The 19,139-nt window shown below is 43.9% G+C and overlaps 1 protein-coding gene across 1 annotated transcript in view; it reads right to left on the minus strand.

Annotated features, from left to right (window-relative positions):
* oca2 (oculocutaneous albinism II) overlaps positions 1–19,139 on the minus strand; it is a 229,428-nt gene that overhangs the window by 110,294 nt on the left and 99,995 nt on the right. Inside the window, exons 11-13 of the mRNA XM_064933250.1 lie at positions 17,261–17,317; positions 14,436–14,560; positions 6,258–6,396 (exon numbers count right to left, since the gene is read on the minus strand). Of these exons, the coding sequence (XP_064789322.1) occupies positions 6,258–6,396; positions 14,436–14,560; positions 17,261–17,317 (321 nt within the window). The remainder of the gene's footprint in view (positions 1–6,257; positions 6,397–14,435; positions 14,561–17,260; positions 17,318–19,139) is intronic.

Genomic DNA, 19,139 nt, shown 5'->3' on the forward strand with positions numbered 1-19,139 from the left:
AGAGCTACTTCATTCTATATATTAGAGCTACTTCATTCTATTTATTAGAGCTACTTCATTCTATGTATTAGAGCTACTTCATTCTATGTATTAGAGCTACTTCATTCTATATATTAGAGCTACTTCATTCTATTTATTAGAGCTACTTCATTCTATGTATTAGAGCTAGACTACTTCATTCTATGTATTAGAGCTACTTCATTCTATGTATTTGACCTACTTCATTCTATGTATTAGAGCTAGGCTACTTCATTCTATGTATTAGAGCTAGACTACTTCATTCTATGTATTAGAGCTACTTCATTCTATGTATTAGAGCTACTTCATTCTATGTGTTAGAGCTAGACTACTTCATTCTATGTATTAGAGCTACTTCATTCTATGTATTAGAGCTACTTCATTCTATGTATTAGAGCTACTTCATTCTATGTATTAGAGCTACTTCATTCTATGTATTAGAGCTAGGCTACTTCATTCTATGTATTAGAGCTACTTCATTCTATATATTAGAGCTACTTCATTCTATGTATTAGAGCTACTTCATTCTATATATTAGACCTACTTCATTCTATGTATTAGAGCTAGGCTACTTCATTCTATATATTAGAGCTACTTCATTCTATGTATTAGAGCTACTTCATTCTATGTATTAGAGCTAGGCTACTTCATTCTATGTGTTAGAGCTAGACTACTTCATTCTATGTATTAGAGCTACTTCATTCTATGTATTAGAGCTACTTCATTCTATGTATTAGAGCTACTTCATTCTATGTATTACAGCTACTTCATTCTATGTATTAGAGCTAGACTACTTCATTCATCCCAGATGTGTGCCTCGACACAACACTGTCTCGCTCTACGGACAATTCCTTCAACCTCATGGCTTGGTTTTTGCTCTGATATGCACCGTCAACTGTGGGACCTTATATCGACAGGTGTGTGCCTTTCAAAATCATGTCCAATTAATTAAATCAAGTTGTAGAAAAATCTCAAGGACGATCAATGGGAACAGGATGCACCTGAGCTAAATTTTGAGTCTCATAGCAAAGAGTCTGAATAAGCTATTTCTGTTTTTTACTTTCAATACATTTGCAAACATTTCTAAAAGCCTGTATTCGCACATCATTTTGGTGTATTGTATGTAGGTTGATTACTTTCATTTTTTTAAATCCATTTTAGAATAAGGCTGTAACATAATAAAATGTGGAAAAGGTCCAGGGGTCTGAATACATTCCAAATGTACTGTATATGGGGGATTCAACCATCCCAGGTCTGCAGAGTTTGCTACACTCTGACAACAGTCTTGCCTTGCCTCCACCACCCTGATTGGTTGCTGTGAGGTCATGCGTCCCAATTGGCACCCTATTCTCTATGTAGGAGATATGGGCTCTATGTAGGAGATATGGGCTCTATGTAGAAGATATGGGCTCTATATAGGGTGTATGGACTCTTTATAGGGGGTACGGTCTCTATATAGGGGATATGGGCTCTATATAGGGGGTATGGTCTCTATATAGGGGATATGGTCTCTATATAGGGGATATGGTCTCTATATAGGGGGTACGGTCTCTATATAGGGGATATGGTCTCTATATAGGAGATATGATCTCTATATAGGGGGTATGGTCTCTATATAGGGGATATGGTCTCTATATAGGGGATATGATCTCTATATTGGCAGTATGGTCTCTATATAGGGGATATGGTCTCTATATAGGGGATATGATCTCTATATAGGGGATATGGTCTCTATATAGGGGATATGATCTCTATATAGGGGATATGATCTCTATATAGGGGATATGATCTCTATATTGGCAGTATGGTCTCTATATAGGGGATATGATCTCTATATAGGGGATATGGTCTCTATATAGGGGATATGATCTCTATATAGGGGATATGATCTCTATATAGGGGATACGGTCTCTATATAGGGGGTATGGTCTCTATATAGGGGGTATGGTCTCTATATAGGGGATATGGTCTCTATATAGGGGGTATGGTCTCTATATAGGGGGTACAGTCTCTATATAGGGGATATGATCTCTATATAGGGGATATGATCTCTATATAGGGGATACGGTCTCTATATAGGGGATATGATCTCTATATAGGGGATATGGTCTCTATATAGGGGGTATGGTCTCTATATAGGGGGTATGGTCTCTATATAGGGGGTATGGTCTCTATATTAGGGGATATGGTCTCTATATTAGGGGATATGGTCTCTATATTGGGGGTATGGTCTTTATGTAGGAGATATGGGCTCTATGTAGGAGATATGGGCTCTATATAGGGTGTATGGACTCTATATAGGGGGTATGGTCTCTATATAGGGGGTATGGTCTCTATATAGGGGGTATGGTCTCTATATAGGGGGTATGGTCTCTATATAGGGGGTATGATAGGGGGTATGGTCTCTATATAGGGGGTATGGTCTCTATATAGGGGGTATGATAGGGGGTATGGTCTCTATATAGGGGGTATGGTCTCTATATAGGGGGTATGGTCTCTATATAGGGGGTATGATAGGGGGTATGGTCTCTATATAGGGGGTATGGTCTCTATATAGGGGGTATGATAGGGGGTATGGACTCTATATAAGGGGTATGGTCTCTATATAGGTGGTATGGTCTCTATATAGGGGGTATGATAGGGGGTATGGTCTCTATATAGGGGGTATGGTCTCTATATAGGGGGTATGGTCTCTATATAGGGGGTATGATAGGGGGTATGGTCTCTATATAGGGGGTATGGTCTCTATATAGGTGGTATGGTCTCTATATAGGGGGTATGGTCTCTATATAGGGGGTATGGTCTCTATATAGGGGGTATGGTCTCTATATAGGGGGTATGGTCTCTATATAGGGGGTATGGTCTCTATATAGGGGGTATGATAGGGGGTATGGTCTCTATATAGGGGGTATGGTCTCTATATAGGGGGTATGATAGGGGGTATGGACTCTATATAGGGTGTATGGTCTCTATATAGGTGGTATGGTCTCTATATAGGGGGTATGGTCTCTATATAGGGGGTATGATAGGGGGTATGGTCTCTATATAGGGGGTATGGTCTCTATATAGGGGATATGATCTCTATATAGGGGGTATGGGAATAGGGTTCCATTTGAGACTCAACCACTGCCTCCTTTTATAAATAGTGTGGTATCCTAAAACACATGTTCTGTGTGGTAACACATGTTTAGGGTGATGCAGACAACACCTTGTAAATTAGGAGATCTCATTCCCTCATCATTTGTTCATGCCCCACTTCACAGTCAGCAAGACGCTGCTAAACAAGTCAGCCAACTAAAAATCTTCAAGTGCACAGTATAGAGAATAGGTGGCCATTTGGGATGCACCCTAGGTGTATGTGGTCTAGTCTGTGGCTGTCTTAAAACATCAAGGTGCTGTTTGTCTGTCTACAGTCAGCAGCCTAAAGTGTGATATGCTGTGATTGGTTACAGGCCAGGTCGAGCCTGGGGAGTGAGCCACTCTGATTGGTTTACAGGGTGTCTGGTAGCCCAATGGCGGTCCAGCAGCTACTAATGCCAGAGCTGTCACCACGGGTTACCGGCTACAGGAGATGACACCCAATTACCAGGAAAATCTGTGGATGCCACCTGTAGTGTACACACACACTCAAGCATGCACGTACACACTGGCACAGACTGGTACACACGGGCACACACGGGCACACACGGGACACACTGGCACACACTGGCACACACGGGCACACGGGCACACACTGGAACACACGGGCACACACGGCACACACGGCACACACGGCACACACGGCACACACGGCACACACGGCACACACGGCACACACGGCACACACGGCACACACGGCACACACGGCACACACGGCACACACGGCACACACTGGAACACACGGGCACACACGGGCACACACGGGACACACTGGCACACACGGGCACACACGGGACACACTGGCACACACTGGCACACACTGGAACACACGGGACACACGGGCACACACGGGACACACTGGCACACACTGGCACACACGGGCACACACTGGCACACGGGCACACACTGGAACACACGGGACACACGGGCACACACGGGACACACGGGCACACACGGGCACACACTGGAACACACGGGACACACGGGCACACACGGGACACACAGGCACACACTGGCACACACGGGCACACACTGGAACACACGGGACACACGGGCACACACGGGACACACGGGCACACACGGGCACACACTGGAACACACGGGACACACGGGCACACACGGGACACACGGGCACACACGGGCACACACGGGCACACACGGACACACGGGACACACGGGCACACACTGGCACACACTGGCACACACTGGCACACACTGGCACACACTGGCACACACGGGCACACACAGGCACACACGGGCACACACGGGACACACGGGCACACACTGGCACACACTGGCACACACGGCACACACTGGCACACACTGGCACACACGGCACACACGGCACACACGGCACACACGGCACACACGGCACACACGGCACACACTGGCACACACTGGCACACATACAGAGCCTTCGGAAAGTATTCAGGCACCTTAACTTAACCCACATTTTGTTACGTTACAGCCTTATTCTAAATCAAATAATAGTAATTGAAAGCAATCTACACACAATACTCTATACTGACAAAGCGAAAACAGGTTTATATAAATGTTTGCAAATGTATTAAAAATAAAAAACTGAAATACATAAATACACATATGTTTACATAAGTATTCAGACCCTTTGCTATGAAACACGAAATTGAGCTCAGGTGCATCCCGCCTTGTTACCTGGTTTCACATATCTATAGTACCAGTCAAATGTTTGGACACACCTACTCATTCAAGGGTTTTTCTTAATTTTTTACTATTTTCTACATTGTAGAATGTAGTGAAGACATCAAAACTTTGAAATAGCACATATGGAATCATGTAGTTACCAAAAAAGTGTTAAACAAAACAAAATATATCTCATATTTGAGATTCTTCATTCCAGGTGACTACATCATGAAGCTGGTTGAGGGAATGCGCAGAGCTGTCATCAAGGCAAAGGGTGGCTACTTTGAAGAATCTCAAATATTACATATATTTTGATTTACTTACTACAGGATACCATATGTGTTATATCATAGTTTTGATGTCTTCATTATTATTCTACAATGTAGAAAATAGTAAAAATAAAGAAAAACCCTTGAATGAGTAGGTGTCCAAACTTTGACTTGTACTGTATGTTTTTCCAACAGCAGACTACGATCGACAATGTCAAACGCCGCACTGAAGTCTAAAAAAAACAGCTCCCACAATCTTTTTATCATCAATTTCTCTCAGCCAATCATTAGTCATTTGTGTAAGTGCTTGCTGAACGTGCTTCCCTATAACCGTGCTGAAAGTCTGAGCTGGGCTTGGGTCATTGATGAGTCAATGTCTCAACACAGCCTTACAATGCTGGGCTGCAGGGTAGCCTAGTGGTTAGAGCGTTGGACTAGTAACCGAAAGGTTGCTGGTTCGAATCCCCGATCTGAAAATCTGTCGTTCTGCTCCTGAACAAGCGACTGTTTCTTGGCCGTCATTGTAAATAAGAATTTGTTCTTAACTGACTTGCCTAGTTAAATAACGTCCCCTTCACCAGGTGTGTTATAGTTCACAACCAGTCTGTGTTATTGTTGTATCCAAGGCCCGACCCAGTGACCTGATTTAAACCTCGAGTTAAGTTCACAGTAAGTCTGTGTCCCAGATATTCACAATATCAGGATCCGTATATCTACAGACCTTGGAAAAAAAATAGTCAACAGTAGCGCTCTATATAGGGAATAGGGTGCAACAATAGTGCTCTATATAGGGAATAGGGTGCAGGCCCTGGTCAACAGTAGTGCTCTATATAGGGAATAGGGTGCATCAATAGTGCTCTATATAGGGATTAGGGTGCATCAATAGTGCTCTATATAGGGATTAGGGTGCAGGCCCTGGTCAACAGTAGTGCTCTATATAGGGAATAGGGTGCAGGCCCTGGTCAATAGTAGTGCTCTATATAGGGAATAGGGTGCAGGCCCTGGTCAACAGTAGTGCTCTATATAGGGTGCAGGCCCTGGTCAACAGTAGTGCTCTATATAGGGAATAGGGTGCAGGCCCTGGTCAACAGTAGTGCTCTATATAGGGAATAGGGTGCAGGCCCTGGTCAATAGTAGTGCACTATATAGGGAATAGGGTGCTAGTCCTACACTCCTCCGGAGGTCCTGGTTGGAGACGATGATAACGTTGGGGGGGTCCCCGACTGCTGTTGCCGCCCCTCCGATGTTGGTGAAGATCACCTCAGCTATCAGGACGTGTCTGGGGTCAAGGTTGAGGACCTCACATAACCTACAGGAACCAGGGGGGGGGAATCATTTAGATAGCACACAACATTGTAGTGAAAGAGAGGGGGGAACCATTTAGATAGCACAAAACATTGTAATGAAAGAGAGGGGGGGACCATTTAGATAGCACACAACATTGTAATGAAAGAGAGGGGGGGAACCATTTAGATAGCACAAAACATTGTAATGAAAGAGAGGGGGGAACCATTTAGATAGCACAAAACATTGTAATGAAAGAGAGCGGGGGAACCATTTAGATAGCACAAAACATTGTAATGAAAGAGAGGGGGGGGAACCATTTAGATAGCACAAAACATTGTAATGAAAGAGAGGGGGGAACCATTTAGATAGCACAAAACATTGTAATGAAAGAGAGGGGGGAACCATTTAGATAGCACAAAACATTGTAATGAAAGAGAGGGGGGAACCATTTAGATAGCACAAAACATTGTAATGAAAGAGAGGGGGAACCATTTAGATAGCACAAAACATTGTAATGAAAGAGAGGGGGGGGAACCATTTAGATAGCACAAAACATTGTAATGAAAGAGAGGGGGGAACCATTTAGATAGCACAAAACATTGTAATGAAAGCACAAAACATTGTAATGAAAGAGGGGGGGAACCATTTAGATAGCACAAAACATTGTAATGAAAGAGAGGGGGGGAACCATTTAGATAGCACAAAACATTGTAATGAAAGAGAGGGGGAACCATTTAGATAGCACAAAACATTGTAATGAAAGAGAGGGGGAAGCATTTAGATAGCACAAAACATTGTAATGAAAGAGAGGGGGAACCATTTAGATAGCACAAAACATTGTAATGAAAGAGAGGGGGAACCATTTAGATAGCACAAAACATTGTAATGAAAGAGAGGGGGGAACCATTTAGATAGCACAAAACATTGTAATGAAAGAGAGAGGGGGGAACCATTTAGATAGCACAAAACATTGTAATGAAAGAGAGAGGGGGAACCATTTAGATAGCACAAAACATTGTAATGAAAGAGAGGGGGGAACCATTTAGATAGCACAAAACATTGTAATGAAAGAGAGGGGGAACCATTTAGATAGCACAAAACATTGTAATGAAAGAGAGGGGGGGGTAACCATTTAGATAGCACAAAACATTGTAATGAAAGAGGGGGGAACCATTTAGATAGCACAAAACATTGTAATGAAAGAGAGGGGGAACCATTTAGATAGCACAAAACATTGTAATGAAAGAGAGGGGGTAACCATTTAGATAGCACAAAACATTGTAATGAAAGAGGGGGGAACCATTTAGATAGCACAAAACATTGTAATGAAAGAGAGGGGGGAACCATTTAGATAGCACAAAACATTGTAATGAAAGAGGGGGGAACCATTTAGATAGCACAAAACATTGTAATGAAAGACGGGGGGAACCATTTAGATAGCACAAAACATTGTAATGAAAGAGAGGGGGAACCATTTAGATAGCACAAAACATTGTAATGAAAGAGGGGGAACCATTTAGATAGCACAAAACATTGTAATGAAAGAGAGGGGGGAACCATTTAGATAGCACAAAACATTGTAATGAAAGAGGGGGGGGGAACCATTTAGAAGCACAAAACATTGTAATGAAAGAGAGGGGGGAATCATTTAGATAGCACAAAACATTGTAATGAAAGAGAGGGGGGAACCATTTAGATAGCACAAAACATTGTAATGAAAGAGAGGGGGGAACCATTTAGATAGCACAAAACATTGTAATGAAAGAGAGGGGGAACCATTTAGATAGCACAAAACATTGTAATGAAAGAGGGGGGGGACCAGTTAGATAGCACAAAACATTGTAATGAAAGAGAGAGGGGGAAATCATTTAGATAGCACAAAACATTGTAATGAAAGAGAGGGGGGGAACCATTTAGATAGCACAAAACATTGTAATGAAAGAGAGGGGGGGAACCATTTAGATAGCACAAAACATTGTAATGAAAGAGAGGGGGAACCATTTAGATAGCACAAAACATTGTAATGAAAGAGAGGGGGGAACCATTTAGATAGCACAAAACATTGTAATGAAAGAAAGAACCATTTAGATAGCACAAAACATTGTAATGGGGAGGGGAACCATTTAGATAGCACAAAACATTGTAATGAAAAGAGAGGGGGAACCATTTAGATAGCACAAAACATTGTAATGAAAGAGAGAGGGGGAACCATTTAGATAGCACAAAACATTGTAATGAAAAGAGGGGGGAACCATTTAGATAGCACAAAACATTGTAATGAAAGAGAGGGGGGAACCATTTAGATAGCACAAAACATTGTAATGAAAGAGAGGGGGGAACCATTTAGATAGCACAAAACATTGTAATGAAAGAGGGGGGACCAGTTAGATAGCACAAAACATTGTAATGAAAGAGGGGGGAACCATTTAGATAGCACAAAACATTGTAATGAAAGAGAGGGGGAACCATTTAGATAGCACAAAACATTGTAATGAAAAGAGGGGGGAACCATTTAGATAGCACAAAACATTGTAATGAAAGAGAGGGGGGAACCATTTAGATAGCACAAAACATTGTAATGAAAGAGAGGGGGGAACCATTTAGATAGCACAAAACATTGTAATGAAAGAGAGGGGGGGAACCATTTAGATAGCACAAAACATTGTAATGAAAGAGAGGGGGGAACCATTTAGATAGCACAAAACATTGTAATGAAAGAGAGGGGGGAACCATTTAGATAGCACAAAACATTGTAATGAAAGAGAGGGGGGGAACCATTTAGATAGCACAAAACATTGTAATGAAAGAGAGGGGGGAACCATTTAGATAGCACAAAACATTGTAATGAAAGAGAGGGGGGAACCATTTAGATAGCACAAAACATTGTAATGAAAGAGAGGGGGGAACCATTTAGATAGCACAAAACATTGTAATGAAAGAGAGAGGGGAACCATTTAGATAGCACAAAACATTGGGAAGGGGGCATTTAGATAGCACAAAACATTGTAATGAAAGAGAGAGGGGGAACCATTTAGATAGCACAAAACATTGTAATGAAAGAGAGAGGGGGAACCATTTAGATAGCACAAAACATTGTAATGAAAGAGAGGGGGGAACCATTTAGATAGCACAAAACATTGTAATGAAAGAGAGAGAGGGGGGAACCATTTAGATAGCACAAAACATTGTAATGAAAAGAGGGGGGGAACCATTTAGATAGCACAAAACATTGTAATGAAAGAGGGGGGACCAGTTAGATAGCACAAAACATTGTAATGAAAGAGGGGGGAACCATTTAGATAGCACAAAACATTGTAATGAAAGAGAGGGGGGGAACCATTTAGATAGCACAAAACATTGTAATGAAAGAGAGGGGGGGAACCATTTAGATAGCACAAAACATTGTAATGAAAGAGAGGGGGGGAACCATTTAGATAGCACAAAACATTGTAATGAAAGAGAGGGGGGAACCATTTAGATAGCACAAAACATTGTAATGAAAGAGAGAGGGGAACCATTTAGATAGCACAAAACATTGTAATGAAAGAGAGGGGGGAAGCATTTAGATAGCACAAAACATTGTAATGAAAGAGAGAGGGGGAACCATTTAGATAGCACAAAACATTGTAATGAAAGAGGGGGGGGAACCATTTAGATAGCACAAAACATTGTAATGAAAGAGAGGGGGAACCATTTAGATAGCACAAAACATTGTAATGAAAAGATGGAGGGGAACCATTTAGATAGCACAAAACATTGTAATGAAAGAGGGGGGGAACCATTTAGATAGCACAAAACATTGTAACGAAAGAGAGGGGGAACCATTTAGATAGCACAAAACATTGTAATGAAAGAGAGGGGGGGAACCATTTAGATAGCACAAAACATTGTAATGAAAGAGAGGGGGGAACCATTTAGATAGCACAAAACATTGTAATGAAAGAGGGGGGGAACCATTTAGATAGCACAAAACATTGTAATGAAAGAGAGGGGGAATCATTTAGATAGCACAAAACATTGTAATGAAAGAGACGGGGGGAACCATTTAGATAGCACAAAACATTGTAATGAAAGAGAGGGGGAACCATTTAGATAGCACAAAACATTGTAATGAAAGAGAGGGGGGGAACCATTTAGATAGCACAAAACATTGTAATGAAAGAGAGGGGGAACCATTTAGATAGCACAAAACATTGTAATGAAAGAGAGGGGGGAACCATTTAGATAGCACAAAACATTGTAATGAAAGAGCGGGGGGGAACCATTTAGATAGCACAAAACATTGTAATGAAAGAGAGGGGGGAACCATTTAGATAGCACAAAACATTGTAATGAAAGAGGGGGGGAACCATTTAGATAGCACAAAACATTGTAATTACAGCCTATATTTACAGCCCATTTATTTTCCACTTCGTACTACTTGGTCATTGTTACAACACTGTACATAATCAATAATATATAACATTTGAATTGTCTATATTCTATTAAAACTTTTGTGAGTGTAATGTTTACTAACATTAACTTGTTTATTTCTGAACAATTAATAAAATCGCCACCGGACTATTTACATTGACCCCCCCTCCTTTTGTACACTGCTGCTACTCGCTGTTTGTTATCTATGCATAGTCACTTCACCCCCACCTACAAATTACCTCTAACCTGTACCCCCGCACACTGACTCTGTACCGTAATACCCTGTATATAGCCTCCACACTGACTCTGTACCGTAATACGCTGTATATAGCCTCCACACTGACTCTGTACTGGTACCCCCTGTATATAGCCTCCACATTGACTCTGTACCGGATCCCCCTGTATATAGCCTCCACACTGACTCTGTACCGTAATACCCTGTATATAGCCTCCACACTGACTCTGTACCGTAATACCTTGTATATAGCCTCCACATTGACTCTGTACCGGTGCCCCCTGTATATAGCCTCCACATTGACGCTGTACTGGTACCCCCTGTATATAGCCTCCACATTGACTCTGTACTGGTACACCCTGTATATAGCCTCCACACTGACTCTGTACCGTAATACCCTGTATATAGCCTCCACACTGACTCTGTACCGTAATACGCTGTATATAGCCTCCACACTGACTCTGTACCGGTGCCCCCTGTATATAGCCTCCACATTGACTCTGTACTGGTACCCCCTGTATATAGCCTCCACATTGACTCTGTACCGGTTCCCCCTGTATACAGCCTCCACACTGACTCTGTACCGTAATACCCTGTATATAGCCTCCACACTGACTCTGTACCGTATTACCTTGTATATAGCCTCCACATTGACTCTGTACCGGTGCCCCCTGTATATAGCCTCCACATTGACGCTGTACTGGTACCCCCTGTATATAGCCTCCACATTGACTCTGTACTGGTACACCCTGTATATAGCCTCCACACTGACTCTGTACCGTAATACCCTGTATATAGCCTCCACACTGACTCTGTACCGTAATACCCTGTATATAGCCTCCACATTGACTCTGTACCGTAATACCCAGTATATAGCCTCCACATTGACTCTGTACTGTAATACCCTGTATATAGCCTCCACACTGACTCTGTACCGGTGCCCCCTGTATATAGCCTCCACATTGACGCTGTACTGGTACCCCCTGTATATAGCCTCCACATTGACGCTGTACTGGTACCCCCTGTATATAGCCTCCACATTGACTCTGTACCGTAATACCCTGTATATAGCCTCCACATTGACTCTGTACCGTAATACCCTGTATATAGCCTCCACACTGACTCTGTACCGTAATACCCTGTATATAGCCTCCACATTGACTCTGTACCGTAATACCCAGTATATAGCCTCCACATTGACTCTGTACTGTAATACCCTGTATATAGCCTAGTTATGCTTATTCTTATTGTGTTAGTTTTTAGTATTATTTTATACTTAAGAAAATATTTATCAAATAGACTAAACTCTTGGTTAAGGGCTTGTAAGTAAGAGTTTCACTGTAAGGTCACCAATTGTTTTATTCGGTGCACGTGACTAATAAAGTTGGATTTGATTTGATTTATTTCCCTCTTGTTTATTGTCTATTCCTTTTGCTTCGACAATGAAAATATTTGTTTCCCATTACAAAAAAATAACTGAATTGAATTGAAAAGGAAAGAGGAGAGAGGTTGGGAGAGAGAGAGAGAGAGAGAGAGAGAGGTGGGGGGAAGAGAGAGAGACAAGAAGTGATGAACAACAACTCTGTCCACTCAGAATAGATAGGAAGAGAGGGGGGAAAGAGAGGGTGGAGAGAGAGAGACAGAGAGAGAGAGAGAGACAGAAAGAGAGACAGAGAGAGAGAGAGAAAGAGAGGGGGAAGGGAGAGATGGGGGAAAGAGAGAGCGAGAGACAGAGAGAGCGAGAGACAGAGAGAGAGGTAGAGAGAGAGAGAGAAAGAGAGGGGGAAGGGAGAGATGGGGGAAAGAGAGAGAGAGAGACAGAGAGAGAGGTAGAGAGGGGAGTAGAGTGTTGAAAACAGTAGAGACCACAGAAAGCTTGAGATGCTTCATCCAGTTTGCAGAGCAGGTCTGGTGTGATGATGGTTACCTGATAGTGACAGGCGGAGGGAGCTCAATGGCTTTCTCTTCCAATGGGTTTTGAGAAGGAGGCGATGAGTATGCAGATTCTCCCTATGTTTACAGTGTGCATCAGGCCTGGGATTATCATGCAATGGTGACAGCTGTGGGTTTACACTGTACCTGATGGTTATTACACTGTACCTGATGGTAACAGCTGTACCTGATGGTTATTACACTGTACCTGATGGTTATTACACTGTACCTGATGGTTATTACACTGTACCTGATGGTTATTACACTGTACCTGATGGTTATTACACTGTACCTGATGGTTATTACACTGTACCTGATGGTTATTACACTGTACCTGATGTTATTACACTGTACCTGATGGTTATTACACTGTACCTGATGGTTATTACACTGTACCTGATGGTTATTACACTGTACCTGATGGTTATTACACTGTACCTGATGGTTATTACACTGTACCTGATGGTTATTACACTGTACCTGATGGTTATTACACTGTACCTGATGGTTATTACACTGTACCTGATGGTTATTACACTGTACCTGATGGTTATTACACTGTACCTGATGTTATTACACTGTACCTGATGGTTATTACACTGTACCTGATGGTTATTACACTGTACCTGATGGTTATTACACTGTACCTGATGGTTATTACACTGTACCTGATGGTTATTACACTGTACCTGATGGTTATTACACTGTACCTGATGGTTATTACACTGTACCTGATGGTTATGAATCTGTACCTGATGGTTATTACACTGTACCTGATGGTTATTACACTGTACCTGATGGTTATTAATCTGTACCTGATGGTTATGAATCTGTACCTGATGGTTATTACACTGTACCTGATGGTTATTACACTGTACCTGATGGTTATTACACTGTACCTGATGGTTATTACACTGTACCTGATGGTTATTAATCTGTACCTGATGGTTATTAATCTGTACCTGATGGTTATTAATCTGTACCTGATGGTTATTAATCTGTACCTGATGGTTATTACACTATACCTGATGGTTATTAATCTGTACCTGATGGTAACAGCTGTACCTGATGGTTATTACACTGTACCTGATGGTTATTACACTGTACCTGATGGTTATTACACTGTACCTGATGGTTATTACACTGTACCTGATGGTTATTACACTGTACCTGATGGTTATTAATCTGTACCTGATGGTAACAGCTATACCTGATGGTTATTAATCTGTACCTGATGGTTATTAATCTGTACCTGATGGTTATTACACTATACCTGATGGTTATTAATCTGTACCTGATGGTTATTAATCTGTACCTGATGGTAACAGCTATACCTGATGGTTATTAATCTGTACCTGATGGTTATTAATCTGTACCTGATGGTTATTACACTGTACCTGATGGTTATTAATCTGTACCTGATGGTTATTACACTGTACCTGATGGTTATTAATCTGTACCTGATGGTTATTAATCTGTACCTGATGGTGACAGGAGTAAAGAGCATCATAGTCGTCACGTTGTCCAGGAAGGCAGACAGGATGGCTGCTATGAGACACAGAATGATGATCATGGGCCAGACCTTGCCTCTGGACAGCTGGTAGGCCTGGAGGTGGGAGAGGAGATATGTTAAACATTCACTAAATATTATTACACCGAAAATATTCATTATATTTGATTACACCTAAAATACTCACTAAATGTGATTTAATCTAAAATACTCACTAAATATGATTAAACTAAAATACTCACTAAATATGATTTAATCTAAAATATTCACTCCATGAGGGTGGAGAGGGGATGAGGGTGGAGAGAGGATGGGAGGATGAGGGTGGAGAGAGGATGAGAGGATGAGGGTGGAGAGAGGATGAGCATGGAGAGAAGATGAGAGGATGAGCGTGGAGAGAGGATGAGAGTGAAGAGAGGATGAGGGTGGAGAAAGGATGAGGGTGGAGAGTGGATGAGAGGATGAGCGTGGAGCGAGGATGAGAGTGAAGAGAGGATGAGGGTGGAGAAAGGATGAGGGTGGAGAGGGGATGAGAGGATGAGCGTGGAGAGAGGATGAGGGTGGAGAAAGGATGAGAGGATGAGGGTGGAGAAAGGATGAGGGTGGAGAGGGGATGAGAGGATGAGTGTGGAGAGAGGATGAGAGTGAAGAGAGGAAGAGGGTGGAAAGAAGATGAGAGGATGAGCGTGGAGGGAGGATGAGAGTGAAGAGAGGATGAGGGTGGAGAAAGGATGAGAGGATGAGGGTGGAGAAAGGATGAGGGTGGAGAGGGGATGAGAGGATGAGCGTGGAGAGAGGATGAAAGTGAAGAGACGATGAGAGTGAAGAGAGGATGAGGGTGGAGAGAAGATAAGAGGATGAGTGTGGAGAGCGGATGAGAGGATGAGAGTGAAGAGAGGATGAGGGTGGAGAGAGTATAAGGGTGGAGAGTGGATGAGGGTGGAGAGGGGATAAGTGTGGAGAGAGGATGAGAGTGAAGAGAGGATGAGGGTGGAGAGAGGATTAGCGTGGAGAGAGGATGAGTGTGGAGAGAGGATGAGGGTGGAGAGAGGATGAGAGGATAAACGTGGAGAGAGGATGAGAGGATGAGAGTGGAGAGAGGATGAGAGTGGAGAGAGGATGAGGGTGGAGAGAGGATGAGCGTGGAGAGAGGATGGGCATTGAGAGAGTATGAGCATGGAGAGAGGATAGGCGTAGAGAGAGGATGAGAGGATGAGGATGAGTGTGGAGAGAGGATGAGAGGATGAGGGTGGAGAGAGGATGAGGGTGAAGAGAGGATGAGAGTGGAAAGAGGATGAGCATGGAGAGAGGATGATGGTGGAGAGAGGATGAGAGTGGAGAGAGGATGAGCGTGGAGAGAGGATGAATGTGGAGAGAGGATGAGAGGATGAGGATGAGCGTGGAGAGAGGATGAGAGGATGAGGGTGGAGAGAGGATGAGCGTGGAGAGAGGATGAGCGTGGAGAGAGGATGAGCGTGGAGAGAGGATGAGAGGATGAGGGTGGAGAGAGGATGAGAGTGGAGAGAGGATGAGCGTGGAGAGTGGATGAGCGTGGAGAGAGGATGAGCGTGGAGAGAGGATGAGAGGATGAGGGTGGAGAGAGGATGAGAGTGGAGAGAGGATGAGTGTGGAGAGAGGATGAGAGTGGAGAGAGGATGAGAGTGGAGAGAGGATGAGAGGATGAGCGTGGAGAGAGGATGAGCGTTGAGGGAGGATGAGAGGATGAGGGTGTAGAGAGGATGAGGATGGGATAATAGCACAAAGCCTGCATCCCAAATGGCACCTAGTTCCCTATATGGGGCATTGCGTTTGACCCACAGGCTTCTGGTCAAATGAAATGTAATATATAGGAAATGCATTTAGAGTCCCTCAGGACAGTGGCTAGACCTACTGGAAAGCAACGTTTAGAGTCCCTCAGGACAGTGGCTAGACCTACTGGAAAGCAACGTTTAGAGTCCCTCAGTACAGTGGCTAGACCTACTGGAAAGCAACGTTTAGAGTCACTCAGGACAGTGGCTAGACCTACTGGAAAGCAACGTTTAGAGTCACTCAGGACAGTGGCTAGACCTACTGGAAAGCAACGTTTAGAGTCCCTCAGGACAGTGGCTAGACCTACTGGAAAGCAACGTTTAGAGTCCCTCAGGACAGTGGCTAGACCTACTGGAAAGCAACGTTTAGAGTCCCTCAGGACAGTGGCTAGACCTCCTGGAAAGCAACGTTTAGAGTCACTCAGGACAGTGGCTAGACCTACTGGAAAGCAACGTTTAGAGTCACTCAGGACAGTGGCTAGACCTACTGGAAAGCAACGTTTAGAGTCCCTCAGGACAGTGGCTAGACCTACTGGAAAGCAACGTTTAGAGTCCCTCAGGACAGTGGCTAGACCTACTGGAAAGCAACGTTTAGAGTCCCTCAGGACAGTGGCTAGACCTCCTGGAAAGCAACGTTTAGAGTCCCTCAGGACAGTGGCTAGACCTCCTGGAAAGCAACGTTTAGGGTCACTCAGGACAGTGGCTAGACCTACTGGAAAGCAACGTTTAGAGGCCCTCAGGACAGTGGCTAGACCTACTGGAAAGCAACGTTTAGAGTCACTCAGGACAGTGGCTAGACCTACTGGAAAGCAACGTTTAGAGTCACTCAGGACAGTGGCTAGACCTACTGGAAAGCAACGTTTAGAGTCCCTCAGGACAGTGGCTACACCTACTGGAAAGCAACGTTTAGAGTCACTCAGGACAGTGGCTAGACCTACTGGAAAGCAACGTTTAGAGTCACTCAGGACAGTGCCACTGTTGACCAACTCACCTTCACAGCACAGTAGTCAAAGAAACCAGTCTCTGAGAAGATGGCAACTAGAATCATCTGTAAGGGAAAGAGGAAACCTGTTGTAATGCAGAGAACTAGAACCATCTGTAATCACAATGCAGAGAACTAGTAATTTGATATAACGGTTATGAGACTGGTACAAGAGACTGGTATAAGAGACTGGGTTATGAGACTGGTATAAGAGACTGGTATAAGAGACTGGTATAAGAGACTGGTATAAGAGACTCAGTTATGAGACTGGTATAAGAGACTCGGTTATGAGACTGGTATAAGAGACTGGTATAAGAGACTGGTATAAGAGACTGGTATAAGAGACTCAGTTATGAGACTGGTATAAGAGACTCGGTTATGAGACTGGTATAAGAGACTGGTATAAGAGACTGGTATAAGAGACTGGTATAAGAGACTCGGTTATGAGACTGGTATAAGAGACTCGGTTATGAGACTGGTATAAGAGACTGGTATAAGAGACTGGTATAAGAGACTCGGTTATGAGACTGGTATAAGAGACTCGGTTATGAGACTGGTATAAGACAGTTATACAAACAACAATTATGAAACTTTAATAGGACCACCTAAATACTGCATTTCACCATTCACCATTCATATCCAAAGATCTGGGTTTTCAAAGGATAATATTTAATGCCTCCCTAATGGCATCCTAATCCTTATAGATAGTGCAGTAATTTTGACCAGGGTCCATAGGGTACCATTTGACCAGGGCCCATAGGGTATAGGGTGCCATTTGACCAGGGCCCATAGGGTATAGGGTGCCATTTCACCAGGGCCCATTGGGTATAGGGTGCCATTTGACCAGGGCACATTGGGTATAGGGTGCCATTTGACCAGGGCCCATTGGGTATAGGGTGCCATTTGACCAGGGCCCATAGGGTATAGGGTGACCAGGGCCCATAGGGTATAGGGTGACCAGGGCCCGTAGGGTAAAGGGTGCCATTTGACCAGGGCCCATAGGGTATAGGGTGCCATTTGACCAGGGCCCATAGGGTGTAGGGTGCCATTTGACCAGGGACAATGGGGTATAGGGTGCCATTTGACCAGGGCCCATTGGGTATAGGGTGCCATTTGACCAGGGACAATGGGGTATAGGGTGCCATTTGACCAGGGCCCATTGGGTATAGGGTGCCATTTGACCAGGGCCAATAGGGTGTAGGGTGCCATTTGACCAGGGCCCATAGGGTACCATTTGACCAGGGACAATGGGGTATAGGGTGCCATTTGACCAGGGCCCATTGGGTATAGGGTGCCATTTGACCAGGGCCCATAGGGTACCATTTGACCAGGGACAATGGGGTATAGGGTGCCATTTGACCAGGGCCCATAGGGTACCATTTGACCAGGGCCCATTGGGTGTAGGGTGCCATTTGACCAGGGCCCATTGGGTATAGGGTGCCATTTGACCAGGGCCCATTGGGTATAGGGTGCCATTTGACCAGGGCCCATTGGGTATAGGGTGCCATTTGACCAGGGACAATGGGGTATAGGGTGCCATTTGACCAGGGCCCATTGGGTGTAGGGTGCCATTTGACCAGGGCCCATAGGGTATAGGGTGACCAGGGCCCATAGGGTATAGGGTGACCAGGGCTCGTATGGTATAGGGTGCCATTTGACCAGGGCCCATAGGGTGTAGGGTGCCATTTGACCCTGGCCCATTGGGTATACGGTGCCCTTTGACCAGGGCCCATAGGGTATAGGGTGCCATTTGACCAGGGCCCATAGGGTGTAGGGTGCCATTTGACCAAGGCCCATAGGGTGTAGGGTGATCAGGGCCCATAGAGTGTAGGGTGACCAGGGCCCATAGGGTATAGGGTGACCAGGGCCCATAGGGTGTAGGGTGCCA

The sequence above is a fragment of the Oncorhynchus masou genome, chromosome 24, assembly GCF_036934945.1.
Source record: "Oncorhynchus masou masou isolate Uvic2021 chromosome 24, UVic_Omas_1.1, whole genome shotgun sequence".
NCBI classification, from domain to species: Eukaryota; Metazoa; Chordata; class Actinopteri; order Salmoniformes; family Salmonidae; genus Oncorhynchus; species Oncorhynchus masou.